The sequence below is a fragment of the Coregonus clupeaformis genome, unplaced genomic scaffold, assembly GCF_020615455.1.
Source record: "Coregonus clupeaformis isolate EN_2021a unplaced genomic scaffold, ASM2061545v1 scaf0250, whole genome shotgun sequence".
In the NCBI taxonomy this organism is placed as follows: domain Eukaryota; kingdom Metazoa; phylum Chordata; class Actinopteri; order Salmoniformes; family Salmonidae; genus Coregonus; species Coregonus clupeaformis.
Genome location: NW_025533705.1, coordinates 219,841 through 242,492, shown reverse-complemented (window position 1 = coordinate 242,492; position 22,652 = coordinate 219,841). Strand labels below are relative to the sequence as shown.

General features: G+C 47.4%; 1 protein-coding gene across 1 annotated transcript in view; it reads left to right on the top strand.

The window, feature by feature from the left end:
* Positions 1–22,652, top strand: part of adamts3 (ADAM metallopeptidase with thrombospondin type 1 motif, 3) — a 384,520-nt gene that overhangs the window by 180,531 nt on the left and 181,337 nt on the right. The window contains exon 10 of the mRNA XM_041869483.2: positions 6,486–6,618. Coding sequence (XP_041725417.2) covers positions 6,486–6,618 — 133 coding nt within the window. The remainder of the gene's footprint in view (positions 1–6,485; positions 6,619–22,652) is intronic.

The window sequence follows — 22,652 nt, the reverse complement described above, 5'->3', positions numbered from 1 at the left end:
GAAAAACGATTTTATCCATTTTAGAATAAGGCTGGAACGTAACAAAATGTGGAAAAGGTAATTGGGTCTGAATACTTTTCGAAGGCACTGTGTAATTAGAATATATGGGGTGATTAGAAATGAAGACACAATGTCAAGGCAGCAGGTCCTGCTCTCCCTCTTCCCCAAGCACCACAGCTCCCACTGGGGAACAGAAGACACAATGTCAAGGCAGCAGGTCCTGCTCTCCCTCTTCCCCAAGCACCACAGCTCCCACTGGGGAACAGAAGACCCAATGTCAAGGCAGCAGGTCCTGCTCTCCCTCCTCCCCAAGCACCACAGCTCCCACTGGGGAACAGAAGACCCAATGTCAAGGCAGCAGGTCCTGCTCTCCCTCTTCCCCAAGCACCACAGCTCCCACTGGGGAACAGAAGACCCAATGTCAAGGCAGCAGGTCCTGCTCTCCCTCCTTCCCAAGCACCACAGCTCCCACTGGGGAACAGAAGACACAATGTCAAGGCAGCAGGTCCTGCTCTCCCTCTTCCCCAAGCACCACAGCTCCCACTGGGGAACAGAAGACCCAATGTCAAGGCAGCAGGTCCTGCTCTCCCTCTTTCCCAAGCACCACAGCTCCCACTGGGGAACAGAAGACCCAATGTCAAGGCAGCAGGTCCTGCTCTCCCTCTTCCCCAAGCACCACAGCTCCCACTGGGGAACAGAAGACCCAATGTCAAGGCAGCAGGTCCTGCTCTCCCTCCTCCCCAAGCACCACAGCTCCCACTGGGGAACAGAAGACCCAATGTCAAGGCAGCAGGTCCTGCTCTCCCTCCTTCCCAAGCACCACAGCTCCCACTGGGGAACAGAAGACACAATGTCAAGGCAGCAGGTCCTGCTCTCCCTCCTCCCCAAGCACCACAGCTCCCACTGGGGAACAGAAGACCCAATGTCAAGGCAGCAGGTCCTGCTCTCCATCCTCCCCAAGCACCACAGCTCCCACTGGGGAACAGAAGACACAATGTTAAGTCGGCAGGTCCTGCTCTCCATCCTCCCCAAGCACCACAGCTCCCACTGGGGAACAGAAGACCCAATGTCAAGGCAGCAGGTCCTGCTCTCCATCCTCCCCAAGCACCACAGCTCCCACTGGGGAACAGAAGACCCAATGTCAAGGCAGCAGGTCCTGCTCTCCCTCCTCCCCAAGCACCACAGCTCCCACTGGGGAACAGAAGACCCAATGTCAAGGCAGCAGGTCCTGCTCTCCATCCTCCCCAAGCACCACAGCTCCCACTGGGGAACAGAAGACCTAATGTTAAGTCGGCAGGTGCACACAAAACAAGGCCCATGAAAACTGTGTGCAGTGCAAACGATTTGTTTGTGGGGTTTGCTCACACAAAGCCCAGAAGCTGTGTGCAGACTGTGGACCCCAAACATAAAGAGAAGATGAGATTGATTCATGTTTAAAGGCACGGGTGTAAAGGCACAGTGTCTGATACAATCAATATATTTCCACAAATATTTCAATTCATGCAATATGCAATTCATCCTTTAAAATTGTTCATGTGCTGGTACTTTTGTTTAGGAATACAGCAAGTCATTTCACCTGTGACCTGGCTGCTTATATTATTATTATATTTAGTTTCTACTTTGTCAAAAGAAGCAGTAACTGGACTTTATTAATTACTATAACTCTGTTACTAATCAAATCTACAAATAAAGTTGATCAAATGGATGACACTGTAAGGTTTTTATTGTTAAGGGAAACTGAAATAGGATATAGGCCGATGTTTTTTCTAGGATTTTGTAGAATTACACAAAACATATCCTTGACTCTATCTAAACAAATTACTATTGTCATTTTTTTACTGGATATATTTAGATTAAAATTTCTTCATGTAATTAATCCTTTATAATAGTTGATGCACTATTTATCAAGTGTTGGTGCTTATGTTTGCGGCACCTTGTGGGTTAGGGTTAGATATGCATCTGATGCTAAAGGGTGTCGTCCGGCAACATTCTCTAGAGGGTACTGATAGGCTGAAAGGCCAGGTGGTTCTAGTGTTAAACATCTCCATTTGTAGTGAACTTTAAAATAATTCACTGTGGGTACTGAACTTGATCATAATAAACTTATTTTAGAGCGCAAAACGGCCATCTCCCAAAATCTTTGGGGCCTGTCTGGCGATTGTAATTTACTTAGGCTTTCTGGGGCAGACCACAGATTTTTGCACCGCCAGGTTGCTACGCAGTAGCCAGCCAGTAGAATTCATGAGTTCACACTCCAGACCGGACACTGGGGGCCTGGTTATGTCTCCATGACACGCCATCTTAACCAACTTCATTTGGCTTCAATGCGCAATTGAGTCTTTACATAGGAATGAATGATGTTACCTGATCAATGGCTTTGTCCATTCGTATATCCAGTTATTGGTAAACCCTAGCAGTACTACTTATTTCTCTGAGAAGGAGGCTGATATAAAGCATTTTGCTAAAAGAAACATGATAATTTGTCTCTCTGAAATGAAACCATCAAGTGATAGATTTCAAACAAATACATATGTCGTTGAACAACCCCATGCCATGATTAGATAGTGAAAAAAGACACCAATCTCTTTCAGAATTTCTGTACTGTGAAAGGAGGCACCCTCCTCTGGCCTGTTGCTGTGTTCTACAACATGCCTGCACTGTGAAAGGAGGCCCCCTCCTCTGGCCTGTTGCTGTGTTCTACAACATGCCTGTACTGTGAAAGAAGGCACCCTCCTCTGGCCTGTTGCTGTGTTCTACAACATGCCTGTACTGTGAAAGAAGGCACCCTCCTCTGGCCTGTTGCTGTGTTCTACAACATGCCTGCACTGTGAAAGAAGGCACCCTCCTCTGGCCTGTTGCTGTGTTCTACAACATGCCTGCACTGTGAAAGAAGGCACCCTCCTCTGGCCTGTTGCTGTGTTCTACAACATGCCTGTACTGTGAAAGGAGTCCCCCTCCTCTGGCCTGTTGCTGTGTTCTACAACATGCCTGCACTGTGAAAGAAGGCCCCCTCCTCTGGCCTGTTGCTGTGTTCTACAACATGCCTGTACTGTGAAAGGAGGCCCCCTCCTCTGGCCTGTTGCTGTGTTCTACAACATGCTTGACGTGGCTGATATCAACTCACACATGTTGTTCAAGCAGTGAATCAACAACAACATGTCCAGGAGAGACTTCATACGGGCTCCAGGAGAGACTTCATACGGGCTACAGGAGAGACTTCATACGGGCTACAGGAGAGACTTCATACGGGCTACAGGAGAGACTTCATACGGGCTCCAGGAGAGACTTCATACGGGCTCCAGGAGAGACTTCATACGGGCTCCAGGAGAGACTTCATACGGGCTCCAGGAGAGACTTCATACGGGCTCCAGGAGAGACTTCATACGGGCTCCAGGAGAGACTTCATACGGGCTACAGGAGAGACTTCATACGGGCTACAGGAGAGACTTCATACGGGCTCCAGGAGAGACTTCATACGGGCTCCAGGAGAGACTTCATACGGGCTCCAGGAGTGACTTCATACGGGCTCCAGGAGAGACTTCATACGGGCTACAGGAGAGACTTCATACGGGCTACAGGAGAGACTTCATACGGGCTACAGGAGAGACTTCATACGGGCTACAGGAGAGACTTCATACGGGCTACAGGAGAGACTTCATACGGGCTACAGGAGAGACTTCATACGGAATCCAGGAGAGACTTCATACGGGCTACAGGAGAGACTTCATACGGGCTCCAGGAGAGACTTCATACGGGCTCCAGGAGAGACTTCATACATGCTACATGAGAGACTTCATACGGGCTACAGGAGAGACTTCATACGGGCTACAGGAGAGACTTCATACGGGCTCCAGGAGAGACTTCATACGGGCTACAGGAGAGACTTCATACGGGCTACAGGAGAGACTTCATACGGGCTCCAGGAGAGACTTCACGGGCTCCAGGAGAGACTTCATACTGGCTACAGGAGAGACTTCATACGGGCTCCAGGAGAGACTTCATACGGGCTCCAGGAGAGACTTCATACTGGCTACAGGAGAGACTTCATACGGGCTACAGGAGAGACTTCATACGGGCTACAGGAGAGACTTCATACGGGCTACATGAGGGACTTCATATGGGCTACATGAGAGACTTCATACGGGCTACAGGAGAGACTTCATACGGGCTCCAGGAGAGACTTCATACGGGCTACATGAGAGACTTCATACGGGCTCCAGGAGAGACTTCATACGGGCTACAGGAGAGACTTCATATGGGATCCAGGAGAGACTTCATACGGGCTACAGTAGAGACTTCATACGGGCTCCAGGAGAGACTTCATACGGGCTCCAGGAGAGACTTCATACGGGCTACAGGAGAGACTTCATACGGGCTCCAGGAGAGACTTCATACGGGCTCCAGGAGAGACTTCATACGGGCTACATGAGAGACTTCATACGGGCTACAGTAGAGACTTCATACGGGCTCCAGGAAAGACTTCATACGGGCTACATGAGATACTTCATACGGGCTACAGGAGAGACTTCATACGGGCTCCAGGAGAGACTTCATACGGGCTACAGTAGAGACTTCATACGGGCTACAGGAGAGACTTCATACGGGCTCCAGGAGAGACTTCATACGGGCTACAGGAGAGACTTCATACTGGCTACAGGAGAGACTTCATACGGGCTCCAGGAGAGACTTCATACGGGCTCCAGGAGAGACTTCATACGGGCTACAGGAGAGACTTCATACGGGCTACAGGAGAGACTTCATACGGGCTACAGGAGAGACTTCATACAGGGCTACATGAGAGACTTCATACGGGCTCCAGGAGAGACTTCATACGGGCTCCAGGAGAGACTTCATACGGGCTACAGGAGAGACTTCATACGGGCTCCAGGAGAGACTTCATACGGGCTACAGTAGAGACTTCATACGGGCTCCAGGAAAGACTTCATACGGGCTCCAGGAGAGACTTCATACGGGCTACAGGAGAGACTTCATACGGGCTACAGGAGAGACTTCATACGGGCTCCAGGAGAGACTTCATACGGGCTACAGGAAAGACTTCATACGGGCTCCAGGAGAGACGTCATACAGGCTCCAGGAGAGACTTCATACGGGCTCCAGGAGAGACTTCATACGGGCTCCAGGAGAGACTTCATACGGGCAACAGGAGAGACTTCATACGGGCTACAGGAGAGACTTCATACGGGCTACATGAGAGACGTCATACGGGCTACAGGAGAGACTTCATACGGGCTACAGGAGAGACTTCATACGGGCTCCAGGAGAGACTTCATACGGGCTACAGGAGAGACTTCATACGGGCTACATGAGAGACTTCATACGGGCTACAGGAGAGACTTCATACGGGCTCCAGGAGAGACTTCATACGGGCTACATGAGAGACTTCATACGGGCTCCAGGAGAGACTTCATACGGGCTACATGAGAGACTTCATACGGGCTACAGGAGAGACTTCATACGGGCTCCAGGAGAGACTTCATACGGGCTACAGGAGAGACTTCATACGGGCTACAGGAGAGACTTCATACGGGCTAAAGGAGAGACTTCATACGGGCTACAGGAGAGACTTCATACGGGCTACAGGAGAGACTTCATACGGGCTACAGGAGAGACTTCATACGGGCTCCAGGAGAGACTTCATACGGGCTATAGGAGAGACTTCATATGGGCTACAGGAGAGACTTCATACGGGCTACAGGAGAGACTTCATACGGGCTACAGGAGAGACTTCATACGGGCTCCAGGAGAGACTTCATACGGGCTATAGGAGAGACTTCATATGGGCTACAGGAGAGACTTCATACGGGCTACAGGAGAGACTTCATACGGGCTACAGGAGAGACTTCATACGGGCTACAGGAGAGACTTCATACGGGCTACAGGAGAGACTTCATACGGGCTACAGGAGAGACTTCATACGGGCTACAGGAGAGACTTCATATGGGCTACAGGAGAGACTTAATACGGGCTCCAGGAGAGACTTCATACGGGCTCCAGGAGAGACTTCATACGGGCTCCAGGAGAGACTTCATACGGGCTACAGGAGAGACTTCATACGGGCTCCAGGAGGGCCTTCATCATGAGTCTGGCATAGGGGCTATTATGAGCACTTGGTGCTTTATAATGATGTTCAGGCTACTGTTTTGCTGACTGCATCCATCTTTGCTACCGTGTTCCAACACACATGGTTTCTGTTCCATAGTTGTAACAAAGGAACTCCACTAATATCATTTATTGAACGGTTGACATTTTTTTATTTGTTTTACATTAAAATAATGTGTATTCTAATGTTACCTAGCACCTGCATGAATGTGTTCATGAATGTTTTTAGAATGTTGCAGTCAGAATGACTGCTCCTAATCTTGTCCCTCGAGGCCCAGCAGTTCTTGTGTGAAACAATAAAAGCTAATTTACCAACATTTCTGAAAATGAAATGAAACTCTTCAATATCTTCTTGTGTCTCGTAGTTCGTACGACTGTCTCCTGGACGACCCGTTCAAACACGACTGGCCCCAGCTGCCGGAGCTGCCAGGAATCAACTACTCCATGGACGAACAGTGTCGCTTCGACTTCGGAGTCGGATACAAAATCTGCACATCCGTAAGTTTGGTCGCAAACATAGAGAGAGAGAGAAATTGAATTTAATTGAGAGAGAGAGAGAGAGAGAGAAATTGAATTTAATTGAGAGAGAGAGAGAGAGAGAGAGAGAAATTGAATTTAATTGAGAGAGAGAGAGAGAGAGAGAGAGAGAGAGAGAGAGAGAGAGAGAGAGAGAGAGAGAGAGAGAGAGAGAGGAGAGAGAGAGAGAGAGAGAGAGAGAGAGAGAGAGAGAGAGAGAGAGAGAGAGAGAGAGAGAGAGAGAGAGAGAGAGAGAGAGAGAGAGAGAGAGAGAGAGAGAGAGAGAGAGAGAGAGAGAGAGAGAGAGAGAGAGAGAGAGAGAGAGAGAGAGAGAGAGAGAGAGAGAGAAGAGAGAGAGAGAGAGAGAGAGAGAGAGAGAGAGAGAGAGAGAGAGAGAGAGAGAGAGAGAGAGAGAGAGAGAGAGAGAGAGAGAGAGAGAGAGAGAGAGAGAGAGAGAGAGAGAGAGAGAGAGAGAGAGAGAGAGAGAGAGAGAGAGAGAGAGAGAGAGAGAGAGAGAGAGAGAGAACTCCCTTCCGATCATATATCCCTTTGAAGAGCAGAGAAATGCTGCTAAATGTGTTGGAAGGAAATACACATGAGTTGCTCCCTCCTTTACTGCTATAACAGCCTCCACTCTTCTGGGAAGACTTTCCATTAGATTGACCCAGAAGAGAGCATTAGTGAGGTCGGGCACTGATGTTGGGCGAATAGGTCTGGCTCGCAGTTTGGCTTCCAATTCATCCCAAAGGTGTTCGATGGAGTTGAGGTCATGGCTCTGTGCAGGCCAGTCAAGGTTTTCCACACCGATCTTGACAAACCATTTCTGTATGGACCTCGCTTTGTGCACGGGTGCATTCTCATGCAGAAACAGGAAAGGGCTCTCCCCAAACTGTTGACACAAAGTTGGAAGCGCAGAATCGTCTAGAATGTCATTGTATGCTGTAACGTTAAGATTTCCCTTCACTGGAACTAAGGGGCCTAGCCAGACCCATGAAAAACAGCCCCAGACCATTATTCCTTCACCATGCTGTACATTTTAGTCATTTAGCAGACGCTCTTATCCAGAGAGACTTACAGTTAGTGAGTGCATGCATTTTCATACTGGCCCCCCGTGGGAAACGAACCCACAACCCTGGCGTTGCAAGTGCCATGCTCTACCAACTGAGCTACAGGGGACTACCAGTTGGCACAATGCATTGGGGCAGGTAGCGTTCTCCTGGCATCCGTTAAACCCAGATTCATCCGTTGGACTGCCAGATGGTGAAGCGTGATTCATCACTCCAGAGATTGCGTTTCCACTGCTCCAGAGTCCAATGGCGGCGAGCTTTACACCACTCCAGCTGATGCTTGGCATTGCGCATGGTGATCTCAGGCTTGTGTGCCGCTGCTCGGCCATGGAAACCCATTTCATGAAGCTCCTGACGAACAGTTATTGTGCTGACGTTGCTTCCAGAGGCAGTTTGGAACTCGGTAGTGAGGGTTGCAACCGAGGACAGTCGATTATTACACACTACGCGCTTCATCACTTGGCAGTCCCGTTCTGTGAGCTTGTGTGGCCTACCACTTCTCAGCTGAGCCGTTGTTGCTTCTAGACATTTCCACTTCACAATAACAGCACTTACAGTTGACCGGGGCAGCTCTAGCAGAGCAGAAATTCAATGAACTGACTTGTTGGAAAGGTGGCATCCTATGACGGTGCCACGTTGAAAATTACTGAGCTCTTTAGTAAGGCCATTCTACTGCCAGTGTTTGTCTATGGAGATTGCATGGCTGTGTGCTCGATTTTATACACATGTCAGCAACGAGTGTGGCTGAAATAGCCAAATCCACTAATTTGAAGGGTTGTCCACATACTGCTGTATATACAGTGTATATTGTGTCTGTTTATCAGGGAAATGGTACCAGTAAGGAGATTAGAGGAGATAAACTATCCAGCGTCAATGCTAATAAGATAGATCTGAAGACATTGTGGCAATTAATATACAGTGAGGGGAAAAAAGTATTTGATCCCCTGCTGATTTTGTACGTTTGCCAACTGACAAAGAAATGATCAGTCTATGATTTTAATGGTAGGTTTATTTGAACAGTGAGAGACAGAATAAATAAATAAAATTACAGAAAAACACATGTCAAAAATGTTATAAATTGATTTGCATTTTAATGAGGGAAATATGTATTTGACCCCCTTTCAATCAGAAAGATTTCTGTCTCCCAGGTGTCTTTTATACAGGTAACGATCTGAGATTAGGAGCACACTCTTAAAGGGAGTGCTCCTAATCTCAGTTTGTTACCTGTATAAAAGACACCTGTCCACAGAAGCAATCAATCAATCAGATTCCAAACTCTCCACCATGGCCAAGACCAAAGAGCTCTCCAAGGATGTCAGGGACAAGATTGTAGACCTACACAAGGCTGGAATGGGCTACAAGACCATCGCCAAGCAGCTTGGTGAGAAGGTGACAACAGTTGGTGCGATTATTCGCAAATGGAAGAAACACAAAAGAACTGTCAATCTCCCTCAGCCTGGGGCTCCATGCAAGATCTCACCTCGTGGAGTTGGAATGATCATGAGAACGGTGAGGAATCAGCCCAGAACTACACGGGAGGATCTTGTCAATGATCTCAAGGCAGCTGGGACCATAGTCACCAAGAAAACAATTGGTAACACACTACGCCGTGAAGGACTGAAATCCTGCAGCGCCCGCAAGGTCCCCCTGCTTAAGAAAGCACATATACAGGGCCGTCTGAAGTTTGCCAATGAACATCTGAATGATTCAGAGGAGAACTGGGTGAAAGTGTTGTGGTCAGATGAGACCAAAATGGAGCTCTTTGGCATCAACTCAACTCGCCGTGTTTGGAGGAGGAGGAATGCTGCCTATGACCCCAAGAACACCATCCCCACCATCAAACATGGAGGTGGAAACATTATGCTTTGGGGGTGTTTTTCTGCTAAGGGGACAGGACAACTTCACCGCATCAAAGGGACGATGGACGGGGCCATGTACCGTCAAACCTTGGGTGAGAACCTCCTTCCCTCAGCCAGGGCATTGAAAATGGGTTGTGGATGGGTATTCCAGCATGACAATGACCCAAAAAACACGACCAAGGCAACAAAGGAGTGGCTCAAGAAGCAGCACATTAAGGTCCTGGAGTGGCCTAGCCAGTCTCCAGACCTTAATCCCATAGAAAATATGTGGAGTGAGCTGAAGGTTCGAGTTGCCAAACGTCAGCCTCGAAACCTTAATGACTTGGAGAAGATCTGCAAAGAGGAGTGGAACAAAATCCCTCCTGAGATGTGTGCAAACCTGGTGGCCAACTACAAGAAACGTCTGACCTCTGTGATTGCCAACAAGGGTTTTGCCACCAAGTACTAAGTCATGTTTTGCAGAGGGGTCAAATACTTATTTCCCTCATTAAAATGCAAATCAATTTATAACATTTTTGACATGTGTTTTTCTGTTTTTCTTGTTGTTATTCTGTCTCTCACTGTTCAAATAAACCTACCAATAAAATTATAGACTAATCATGTCTTTGTCAGTGGGCAAACATACAAAATCAGCAGGGGATCAAATACTTTTTTTGCTCACTGTATGCCATTTAGCAGACGCTTTTATCCAAAGCGACTTAGTCATGCGTACATACATTTTATTACTATTGGTGGGGTTGGTGCATTGTTGTCCTGGGTGGTCCCTGTGTGGTCCATGGGTGGTCCCTGGAAATAAAAATCCAGACTGACAGAGCTCTCTGCTCTGTGCCTCTCTCTGAACTTGGACTCATTCTTTGCTGTTTTGTTGATGTTTTTCATTCCTGAGACCTGATGAACAGTGTTTGTTTGTTTCTTATCGAGCTCCATAGTGTCTGGCGACCACACTCCAGAGGAATCAGATCTCAATCATTATTTACTGAGTTCAACTGTTCATTTATTATTTTCTACAGAATTAGCCAGCTGAAGACTAGAGGAGACTAGAGAAGGCAAAAAGAGAGAGACCAGGATGTGAAATACTGATTATAAACGCCTGCAGCCACTACTGATACAGTGATGCATCATAAAGTGACTCTGAAGTTGAGATGAGAGTTGGGGAGTTAGACTCTGACTCTAAATAGAGGGGAGTCATTCCTCTAGGGGAGTTAGACTCTGACTCTAAATAGAGGGGAGTCATTCCTCTAGGGGAGTTAGACTCTGACTCTAAATAGACAGGAGTCATTCCTCTAGGGGAGTTAGACTCTGACTCTAAATAGAGGGGAGTCATTCCTCTAGGGGAGTTAGACTCTGACTCTAAATAGAGGGGAGTCATTCCTCTAGGGGAGTTAGACTCTGACTCTAAATAGACGGGAGTCATTCCTCTAGGGGAGTTAGACTCTGACTCTAAATAGACGGGAGTCATTCCTCTAGGGGAGTTAGACTGACTCTAAAGAGAGGGGAGTCATTCCTCTAGGGGAGTTAGACTCTGACTCTAAAGAGAGGGGAGTCATTCCTCTAGGGGAGTTAGACTCTGACTCTAAATAGACGGGAGTCATTCCTCTAGGGGAATTAGACTCTGACTCTAAATAGAGGGGAGTCATTCCTCTAGGGGAGTTAGACTCTGACTCTAAAGAGAGGGGAGTCATTCCTCTAGGGGAGTTGGACTGACTCTAAATAGAGGGGAGTCATTCCTCTAAGGGAGACTGACTGACTCTAAATAGAGGGGAGTCATTCCTCTAAGGGGGAGTTGGACTGACTCTAAATAGAGAAGAGTCATTCCTCTAAGGGAGTTGGACTGACTCTAAATATACGGGAGTCATTCCTCTAGGGGAGTTGGACTGACTCTAAATAGAGAAGAGTCATTCCTCTAGGGGAGTTGGACTGACTCTAAATAGAGGGGAGTCATTCCTCCAAGGGGGAGTTGGACTGACTCTAATAGAGGGGAGTCATTTCTCTAGGGGAATTGGACTGACTCTAAATAGAGGGGAGTCATTCCTCTAAGGGAGTTGGACTGACTCTAAATAGAGGGGAGTCATTTCTCTAGGGGAGTTGGACTGACTCTAAATAGAGGGGAGTCATTCCTCTAGGGGAGTTGGACTGACTCTAAATAGAGGGGAGTCATTCCTCTAGGGGAGTTGGACTGACTCTAAATAGAGGGGAGTCATTCCTCTAGGGGAGTTGGACTGACTCTAAATAGAGGGGAGTCATTCCTCTAAGGGAGTTGGACTGACTCTAAATAGAGTGGAGTCAATCCTCTAGGGGAGTTGGACTGACTCTAAATAGAGGGGAGGCATTCTTCTAAGGGGGAGTTGGACTGACTCTAAATAGAGAAGAGTCATTCCTCTAAGGGAGTTGGACTGACTCTAAATATAGGGGAGTCATTCCTCTAAGGGAGTTGGACTGACTCTAAATAGAGGGGAGTCATTCCTCTAGGGGAGTTAGACTCTGACTCTATATAGACAGGAGTCATTCCTCTAGGGGAGTTAGACTCTGACTCTAAATAGAGGGGAGTCATTCCTCTAGGGGAGTTAGACTCTGACTCTAAATAGAGGGGAGTCATTCCTCTAGGGGAGTTAGACTCTGACTCTAAATAGACGGGAGTCATTCCTCTAGGGGAGTTAGACTCTGACTCTAAATAGACGGGAGTCATTCCTCTAGGGGAGTTAGACTGACTCTAAAGAGAGGGGAGTCATTCCTCTAGGGGAGTTAGACTCTGACTCTAAAGAGAGGGGAGTCATTCCTCTAGGGGAGTTAGACTCTGACTCTAAATAGACGGGAGTCATTCCTCTAGGGGAGTTAGACTCTGACTCTAAATAGAGGGGAGTCATTCCTCTAGGGGAGTTAGACTCTGACTCTAAAGAGAGGGGAGTCATTCCTCTAGGGGAGTTGGACTGACTCTAAATAGAGGGGAGTCATTCCTCTAAGGGAGACTGACTGACTCTAAATAGAGGGGAGTCATTCCTCTAAGGGGGAGTTGGACTGACTCTAAATAGAGAAGAGTCATTCCTCTAAGGGAGTTGGACTGACTCTAAATATACGGGAGTCATTCCTCTAGGGGAGTTGGACTGACTCTAAATAGAGAAGAGTCATTCCTCTAGGGGAGTTGGACTGACTCTAATAGAGGGGAGTCATTCCTCCAAGGGGGAGTTGGACTGACTCTAATAGAGGGGAGTCATTCCTCCAAGGGGGAGTTGGACTGACTCTAATAGAGGGGAGTCATTCCTCTAAGGGGGAGTTGGACTGACTCTAAATAGAGGGGAGTCATTCCTCTAGGGGAGTTGGACTGACTCTAAATATAGGGGAGTCATTCCTCCAAGGGGGAGTTGGACTGACTCTAATAGAGGGGAGTCATTCCTCTAAGGGGGAGTTGGACTGACTCTAAATAGAGGGGAGTCATTCCTCTAAGGGGGAGTTGGACTGACTCTAATAGAGGGGAGTCATTCCTCCAAGGGGGAGTTGGACTGACTCTAATAGAGGGGAGTCATTTCTCTAGGGGAATTGGACTGACTCTAAATAGAGGGGAGTCATTCCTCTAAGGGAGTTGGACTGACTCTAAATAGAGGGGAGTCATTTCTCTAGGGGAGTTGGACTGACTCTAAATAGAGGGGAGTCATTCCTCTAGGGGAGTTGGACTGACTCTAAATAGAGGGGAGTCATTCCTCTAGGGGAGTTGGACTGACTCTAAATAGAGGGGAGTCATTCCTCTAGGGGAGTTGGACTGACTCTAAATAGAGGGGAGTCATTCCTCTAAGGGAGTTGGACTGACTCTAAATAGAGTGGAGTCAATCCTCTAGGGGAGTTGGACTGACTCTAAATAGAGGGGAGGCATTCTTCTAAGGGGGAGTTGGACTGACTCTAAATAGAGAAGAGTCATTCTTCTAGGGGAGTTGGACTGACTCTAAATAGAGTGGAGTCATTCCTCTAAGGGAGTCTGACTGACTCTAAATAGAGGGGAGTCATTCCTCTAAGGGAGTTGGACTGACTCTAAATATAGGGGAGTCATTCCTCTAAGGGAGTTGGACTGACTCTAAATAGAGGGGAGTCATTCCTCTAAGGGAGTTGGACTGACTCTAAATAGAGGGGAGTCATTTCTCTAGGGGAGTTGGACTGACTCTAAATAGAGGGGGGTCATTTCTCTAGGGGTGTTGGACTGACTCTAAATAGAGGGGGGTCATTCCTCTAAGGGGGAGTTGGACTGACTCTAAATAGAGGGGAGTCATTCCTCTAAGGGAGTTGGACTGACTCTAAATAGAGGGGAGTCATTTCTCTAGGGGAGTTGGACTGACTCTAAATAGAGGGGAGTCATTCCTCTAGGGGAGTTTGACTGACTCTAAATAGAGGGGAGTCATTCCTTTAGGGGAGTTGGACTGACTCTAAATAGAGGGGAGTCATTCCTCTAGGGGAGTTGGACTGACTCTAAATAGAGGGGAGTCATTCCTCTAGGGGAGTTGGATTGACTCTAAATAGAGGGGAGTCATTCCTCTAGGGGAGTTGGACTGACTCTAAATAGAGGGGAGTCATTCCTCTAGGGGAGTTGGACTGACTCTAAATAGAGGGGAGTCATTCCTCCAAGGGGAGTTGGACTGACTCTAAATAGAGGGGAGTCATTCCTCTAAGGGAATTGGACTGACTCTAAATAGAGGGGAGTCATTCCGCTAGGGGAATTGGACTGACTCTAAATAGAGGGGAGTCATTCCTCTAGGGGAGTTGGACTGACTCTAAATAGAGGGGAGTCATTCCTCTAGGGGAGATGGACTGACTCTAAATAGAGGGGAGTCATTCCTCTAGGGGAGTTGGACTGACTCTAAATAGAGGGGAGTCATTCCTCTAGGGGGAGTTGGACTGACTCTAAATAGAGGGAGTCATTCCTCTAGGGGGAGTTGGATTGACTCTAAATAGAGGGGAGTCATTCCTCTAGGGGAGTTGGATTGACTCTAAATAGAGGGGAGTCATTCCTCTAGGGGAGTTGGACTGACTCTAAATAGAGAAGAGTCATTCCTCTAGGGGAGTTGGACTGACTCTAAATAGAGGGGAGTCATTCCTCTAGGGGAGTTGGACTGACTCTAAATAGAGGGGAGTCATTCCTCTAGGGGAGTTGGATTGACTCTAAATAGAGGGGAGTCATTCCTCTAGGGGAGTTGGACTGACTCTAAATAGAGGGGAGTCATTCCTCTAGGGGAGTTGGACTGACTCTAAATAGAGAAGAGTCATTCCTCTAGGGGAGTTGGACTGACTCTAAATAGAGGGGAGTCATTCCTCTAGGGGAGTTGGACTGACTCTAAATAGAGGGGAGTCATTCCTCTAGGGGAGTTGGACTGACTCTAAATAGAGGGGAGTCATTCCTCTAAGGGGGAGTTGGACTGACTCTAAATAGAGGGGAGTCATTCCTCTAGGGGAGTTAGACTCTGACTCTAAATAGACGGGTTTCATTCCTCTAGGGGAGTTGGACTGACTCTAAATAGAGAAGAGTCATTCCTCTAGGGGAGTTGTACTGACTCTAAATAGAGGGGAGTCATTCCTCTAAGGGGGAGTTGGACTGACTCTAAATAAAGGGGAGTTATTCCTCTAGGGGAGTTGGACTGACTCTAAATAGAGGGGAGTCATTCCTCTAAGGGGGAGTTGGACTGACTCTAAATAGAGGGGAGTCATTCCTCTAAGGGAGTTGGACTGACTCTAAATAGAGGGGAGTCATTCCTCTAAGGGAGTTGGACTGACTCTAAATAGAGGGGAGTCATTTCTCTATGGGAGTTGGACTGACTCTAAATAGAGGGGAGTCATTCCTCTAGGGAAGTTGGACTGACTCTAAATAGAGGGGAGTCATTCCTCTAGGGGAGTTGGACTGACTCTAAATAGAGGGGAGTCATTCCTCTAGGGGAGTTGGACTGACTCTAAATACAGGGAGTCATTCCTCTAAGGGGGAGTTGGACTGACTCTAAATAGAGGGGAGTCATTCCTCTAAGGGGGAGTTGGACTGACTCTAAATAGAGGGGAGTCATTCCTCTAGGGGAGTTGGACTGACTCTAAATAGAGGGGAGTCATTCCTCTAAGGGAGTTGGACTGACTCTAAATAGAGGGAGTCATTTCTCTAGGGGGAGTTGGACTGACTCTAAATAGAGGGGAGTCATTCCTCTAGGGGAGTTGGACTGACTCTAAATAGAGGGGAGTCATTCCTCTAGGGGAGTTGGACTGACTCTAAATAGAGGGAGTCATTCCTCTAGGGGAGTTGGATTGACTCTAAATAGAGGGGAGTCAATCCTCTAGGGGAGTTTGACTGACTCTAAATAGAGGGGAGTCATTCCTCTAGGGGAGTTTGATTGACTCTAAATAGATGGGAGTCATTCCTCTAGGGGAGTTGGACTGACTCTAAATAGAGGGGAGTCATTCCTCTAGGGGAGTTGGACTGACTCTAAATAGAGGGGAGTCATTCCTCTAAGGGGCAGTTGGACTGACTCTAAATAGAGGGGAGTCATTCCTCTAAGGGAATTGGATTGACTCTAAATAGAGGGGAGTCATTCCTCTAAGGGAGTTGGACTGACTCTAAATAGAGGGGAGACATTTCTCTATGGGAGTTGGACTGACTCTAAATAGAGGGGAGTCATTCCTCTAGGGGAGTTGGACTGACTCTAAATAGAGGGGAGTCATTCCTCTAGGGGAGTTGGATTGACTCTAAATAGAGGGAGTCATTCCTCTAGGGGGAGTTTGACTGACTCTAAATAGAGGGGAGTCATTCCTCTAGGGGAGTTTGATTGACTCTAAATAGATGGGAGTCATTCCTCTAGGGGAGTTGGACTGACTCTAAATAGAGGGGAGTCATTCCTCTAGGGGGAGTTGGACTGACTCTAAATAGAGGGGAGTCATTCCTCTAAGGGGCAGTTGGACTGACTCTAAATAGAGGGGAGTCATTCCTCTAAGGGAATTGGATTGACTCTAAATAGAGGGGAGTCATTCCTCTAAGGGAGTTGGACTGACTCTAAATAGAGGGGAGACATTTCTCTATGGGAGTTGGACTGACTCTAAATAGAGGGAGTCATTCCTCTAGGGGAGTTGGACTGACTCTAAATAGAGGGGAGTCATTCCTCTAGGGGAGTTGGACTGACTCTAAATAGAGGGGAGTCATTCCTCTAGTGGAGTTGGACTGATTCTAAATACAGGGGAGTCATTCCTCTAAGGGGGAGTTGGACTGACTCTAAATAGAGGGGAGTCATTCCTCTAAGGGAGTTGGACTGACTCTAAATAGAGGGGAGTCATTCCTCTAAGGGAGTTGGACTGACTCTAAATAGAGGGGAGTCATTCCTCTAGTGGAGTTGGACTGATTCTAAATACAGGGAGTCATTCCTCTAAGGGGGAGTTGGACTGACTCTAACTAGAGGGGAGTCATTCCTCTAAGGGAGTTGGACTGACTCTAAATAGAGGGGAGTCATTCCTCTAAGGGAGTTGGACTGACTCTAAATAGAGGGGAGTCATTTCTCTATGGGAGTTGGACTGACTCTAAATAGAGGGGAGTCATTCCTCTAGGGGAGTTGGACTGACTCTAAATAGAGGGGAGTCATTCCTCTAGGGGAGTTGGACTGACTCTAAATAGAGGGGAGTCATTCCTCTAGGGGAGTTGGACTGACTCTAAATACAGGGGAGTCATTCCTCTAAGGGGGAGTTGGACTGACTCTAAATAGAGGGGAGTCATTCCTCTAAGGGGGAGTTGGACTGACTCTAAATAGAGGGGAGTCATTCCTCTAGGGGAGTTGGACTGACTCTAAATAGAGGGGAGTCATTCCTCTAAGGGAGTTGGACTGACTCTAAATAGAGGGGAGTCATTTCTCTAGGGGAGTTGGACTGACTCTAAATAGAGGGGAGTCATTCCTCTAGGGGAGTTGGACTGACTCTAAATAGAGGGGAGTCATTCCTCTAGGGGAGTTGGACTGACTCTAAATAGAGGGGAGTCATTCCTCTAGGGGAGTTGGATTGACTCTAAATAGAGGGGAGTCATTCCTCTAGGGGAGTTTGACTGACTCTAAATAGAGGGGAGTCATTCCTCTAGGGGAGTTTGATTGACTCTAAATAGATGGGAGTCATTCCTCTAGGGGAGTTGGACTGACTCTAAATAGAGGGGAGTCATTCCTCTAGGGGAGTTGGACTGACTCTAAATAGAGGGGAGTCATTCCTCTAAGGGGCAGTTGGACTGACTCTAAATAGAGGGAGTCATTCCTCTAAGGGAATTGGATTGACTCTAAATAGAGGGGAGTCATTCCTCTAAGGGAGTTGGACTGACTCTAAATAGAGGGGGAGACATTTCTCTATGGGAGTTGGACTGACTCTAAATAGAGGGGAGTCATTCCTCTAGGGGAGTTGGACTGACTCTAAATAGAGGGGAGTCATTCCTCTAGGGGAGTTGGATTGACTCTAAATAGAGGGGAGTCATTCCTCTAGGGGAGTTTGACTGACTCTAAATAGAGGGGAGTCATTCCTCTAGGGGAGTTTGATTGACTCTAAATAGATGGGAGTCATTCCTCTAGGGGAGTTGGACTGACTCTAAATAGAGGGGAGTCATTCCTCTAGGGGAGTTGGACTGACTCTAAATAGAGGGGAGTCATTCCTCTAAGGGGCAGTTGGACTGACTCTAAATAGAGGGGAGTCATTCCTCTAAGGGAATTGGATTGACTCTAAATAGAGGGGAGTCATTCCTCTAAGGGAGTTGGACTGACTCTAAATAGAGGGGAGACATTTCTCTATGGGAGTTGGACTGACTCTAAATAGAGGGGAGTCATTCCTCTAGGGGAGTTGGACTGACTCTAAATAGAGGGGAGTCATTCCTCTAGGGGAGTTGGACTGACTCTAAATAGAGGGGAGTCATTCCTCTAGTGGAGTTGGACTGATTCTAAATACAGGGGAGTCATTCCTCTAAGGGGGAGTTGGACTGACTCTAAATAGAGGGGAGTCATTCCTCTAAGCGGGAGTTGGACTGACTCTAAATAGAGGGGAGTCATTCCTCTAGGGGAGTTGGACTGACTCTAAATAGAGGGGAGTCATTCCTCTAAGGGAGTTGGACTGACTCTAAATAGAGGGGAGTCGTTTCTCTAGGGGAGTTGGACTGACTCTAAATAGAGGGGAGTCATTCCTCTAGGGGAGTTGGACTGACTCTAAATAGAGGGGAGTCATTCCTCTAGGGGAGTTGGACTGACTCTAAATAGAGGGGAGTCATTCCTCTAGGGGAATTGGACTGACTCTAAATAGAGGGGAGTCATTCCTCTAGGGGAGTTGGATTGACTCTAAATAGAGGGGAGTCATTCCTCTAGGGGAGTTGGACTGACTCTAAATAGAGGGGAGTCATTCCTCTAGGGGAGTTGGATTGACTCTAAATAGAGGGGAGTCATTCCTCTAGGGGAGTTTGACTGACTCTAAATAGAGGGAGTCATTCCTCTAGGGGAGTTTGATTGACTCTAAATAGATGGGAGTCATTCCTCTAGGGGAGTTGGACTGACTCTAAATAGAGGGGAGTCATTCCTCTAGGGGAGTTGGACTGACTCTAAATAGAGGGGAGTCATTCCTCTAAGGGGCAGTTGGACTGACTCTAAATAGAGGGGAGTCATTCCTCTAAGGGAATTGGATTGACTCTAAATAGAGGGGAGTCATTCCTCTAAGGGAGTTGGACTGACTCTAAATAGAGGGGAGACATTTCTCTATGGGAGTTGGACTGACTCTAAATAGAGGGGAGTCATTCCTCTAGGGGAGTTGGACTGACTCTAAATAGAGGGGAGTCATTCCTCTAGGGGAGTTGGATTGACTCTAAATAGAGGGGAGTCATTCCTCTAGGGGAGTTTGACTGACTCTAAATAGAGGGGAGTCATTCCTCTAGGGGAGTTTGATTGACTCTAAATAGATGGGAGTCATTCCTCTAGGGGAGTTGGACTGACTCTAAATAGAGGGAGTCATTCCTCTAGGGGAGTTGGACTGACTCTAAATAGAGGGGAGTCATTCCTCTAAGGGGCAGTTGGACTGACTCTAAATAGAGGGAGTCATTCCTCTAAGGGAATTGGATTGACTCTAAATAGAGGGGAGTCATTCCTCTAAGGGAGTTGGACTGACTCTAAATAGAGGGGAGACATTTCTCTATGGGAGTTGGACTGACTCTAAATAGAGGGGAGTCATTCCTCTAGGGGGAGTTGGACTGACTCTAAATAGAGGGGAGTCATTCCTCTAGGGGAGTTGGACTGACTCTAAATAGAGGGGAGTCATTCCTCTAGTGGAGTTGGACTGATTCTAAATACAGGGGAGTCATTCCTCTAAGGGGGAGTTGGACTGACTCTAAATAGAGGGGAGTCATTCCTCTAAGCGGGAGTTGGACTGACTCTAAATAGAGGGGAGTCATTCCTCTAGGGGAGTTGGACTGACTCTAAATAGAGGGGAGTCATTCCTCTAAGGGAGTTGGACTGACTCTAAATAGAGGGAGTCGTTTCTCTAGGGGAGTTGGACTGACTCTAAATAGAGGGGAGTCATTCCTCTAGGGGAGTTGGACTGACTCTAAATAGAGGGGAGTCATTCCTCTAGGGGAGTTGGACTGACTCTAAATAGAGGGGAGTCATTCCTCTAGGGGAGTTGGACTGACTCTAAATAGAGGGAGTCATTCCTCTAGGGGAGTTGGACTGACTCTAAATAGAGGGGAGTCATTCCTCTAGGGGAGTTGGATTGACTCTAAATAGAGGGGAGTCATTCCTCTAAGGGAGTTGGACTGACTCTAAATAGAGGGGAGTCATTCCTCTAGGGGAGTTGGACTGACTCTAAATAGAGGGGAGTCATTCCTCTAGGGGAGTTGGACTGACTTATTGTTGATGTTGGTTTCTGAATGGTTTTATTGATGCTGTTGGTTTCTGAATGGTGTTGTTGGTGCTGTTGGTTTCTGAATGGTGTTATTGGTGCTGTTGGGTTCTGAATGGTGCTGTTGGGTTCTGTATGGTGTTATTGGTGCTGTTGGGTTCTGTATGGTGTTGTGGGTGCTATTGGGTTCTGAATGGTGTTATTTGTTCTGTTGGGTTCTGCATGGTGTTGTTGGGTTCTGTATGGTGTTATTGGTGCTGTTTGGTTCTGTATGGTGTTATTGGTGCTGTTGGGTTCTGTATGGTGTTATTGGTGCTGTTGGGTTCTGTATGGTGTTATTGGTGCTATTGGGTTCTGAATGGTGCTGTTGGGTTCTGTATGGTGTTATTGGTGCTGTTGGGTTCTGTATGGTGTTGTGGGTGCTATTGGGTTCTGAATGGTGTTATTTGTTCTGTTGGGTTCTGCATGGTGTTGTTGGGTTCTGTATGGTGTTATTGGTGCTGTTTGGTTCTGTATGGTGTTATTGGTGCTGTTGGGTTCTGTATGGTGTTGTTGGTGCTGTTGGGTTCTGTATGGTGTTATTGGTGCCGTCTCGCTTCCGCATTGTCTCCGTGCTGCTGTGCTGTTTGTTGCTACTTGGCTACCTGCCAAACTATTCACGTTTTACTTTTAATAAACGTTTAATCAATCTCTGTGTTCAACAAATTTACCAACTTTTTAGTTTTGTCCTCACTCATCTTTTTTCGTTAAACTTTTTCACCCCGGACGTTTTATCCCGAGACAGAAGAGTCATTTTCCTGTGCGTTTTAGCTGCTAGAGGGGAGTCATTCCTCTAGGGGAGTTGGATTGACTCTAAATAGAGGGGAGTCATTCCTCTAAGGGGGAGTTGGACTGACTCTAAATAGAGGGGAGTCATTCCTCTAGGGGAGTTGGATTGACTCTAAATAGAGGGGAGTCATTCCTCTAAGGGGGAGTTGGACTGACTCTAAATAGAGGGGAGTCATTCCTCTAGGGGAGTTGGATTGACTCTAAATAGAGGGGAGTCATTCCTCTAGGGGAATTGGACTGACTCTAAATAGAGGGGAGTCATTCCTCTAGTGGAGTTGGACTGACTCTAAATAGAGGGGAGTCATTCCTCTAGGGGAATTGGACTGACTCTAAATAGAGGGGAGTCATTCCTCTAGGGGAGTTGGATTGACTCTAAATAGAGGGGAGTCATTCCTCTAGGGGAGTTGGACTGACTCTAAATAGAGGGGAGTCATTCCTCTAAGGGGCAGTTGGACTGACTCTAAATAGAGGGGAGTCATTCCTCTAGGGGAGTTGGACTGACTCTAAATAGAGGGGAGTCATTCCTCTAGGGGAATTGGACTGACTCTAAATAGAGGGGAGTCATTCCTCTAGGGGAGTTGGACTGACTCTAAATAGAGGGGAGTCATTCCTCTAAGGGGCAGTTGGACTGACTCTAAATAGAGGGGAGTCATTCCTCTAGGGGAGTTGGACTGACTCTAAATAGAGGGGAGTCATTCCTCTAAGGGGCAGTTGGACTGACTCTAAATAGAGGGGAGTCATTCCTCTAGGGGAATTGGACTGACTCTAAATAGAGTGGAGTCATTCCTCTAGGGGAATTGGACTGACTCTAAATAGAGGGGAGTCATTCCTCTAGGGGAATTGGACTGACTCTAAATAGAGTGGAGTCATTCCTCTAGGGGAGTTGGACTGACTCTAAATAGAGGGGAGTCATTCCTCTAGGGGAGTTGGACTGACTTATTGTTGATGTTGGTTTCTGAATGGTTTTATTGATGCTGTTGGTTTCTGAATGGTGTTGTTGGTGCTGTTGGTTTCTGAATGGTGTTATTGGTGCTGTTGGGTTCTGAATGGTGCTGTTGGGTTCTGTATGGTGTTATTGGTGCTGTTGGGTTCTGTATGGTGTTGTGGGTGCTATTGGGTTCTGAATGGTGTTATTTGTTCTGTTGGGTTCTGCATGGTGTTGTTGGGTTCTGTATGGTGTTATTGGTGCTGTTTGGTTCTGTATGGTGTTATTGGTGCTGTTGGGTTCTGTATGGTGTTGTGGGTGCTATTGGGTTCTGAATGGTGTTATTTGTTCTGTTGGGTTCTGCATGGTGTTGTTGGGTTCTGTATGGTGTTATTGGTGCTGTTTGGTTCTGTATGGTGTTGTTGGTGCTGTTGGGTTCTGTATGGTGTTATTGGTGCCGTCTCGCTTCCGCATTGTCTCCGTGCTGCTGTG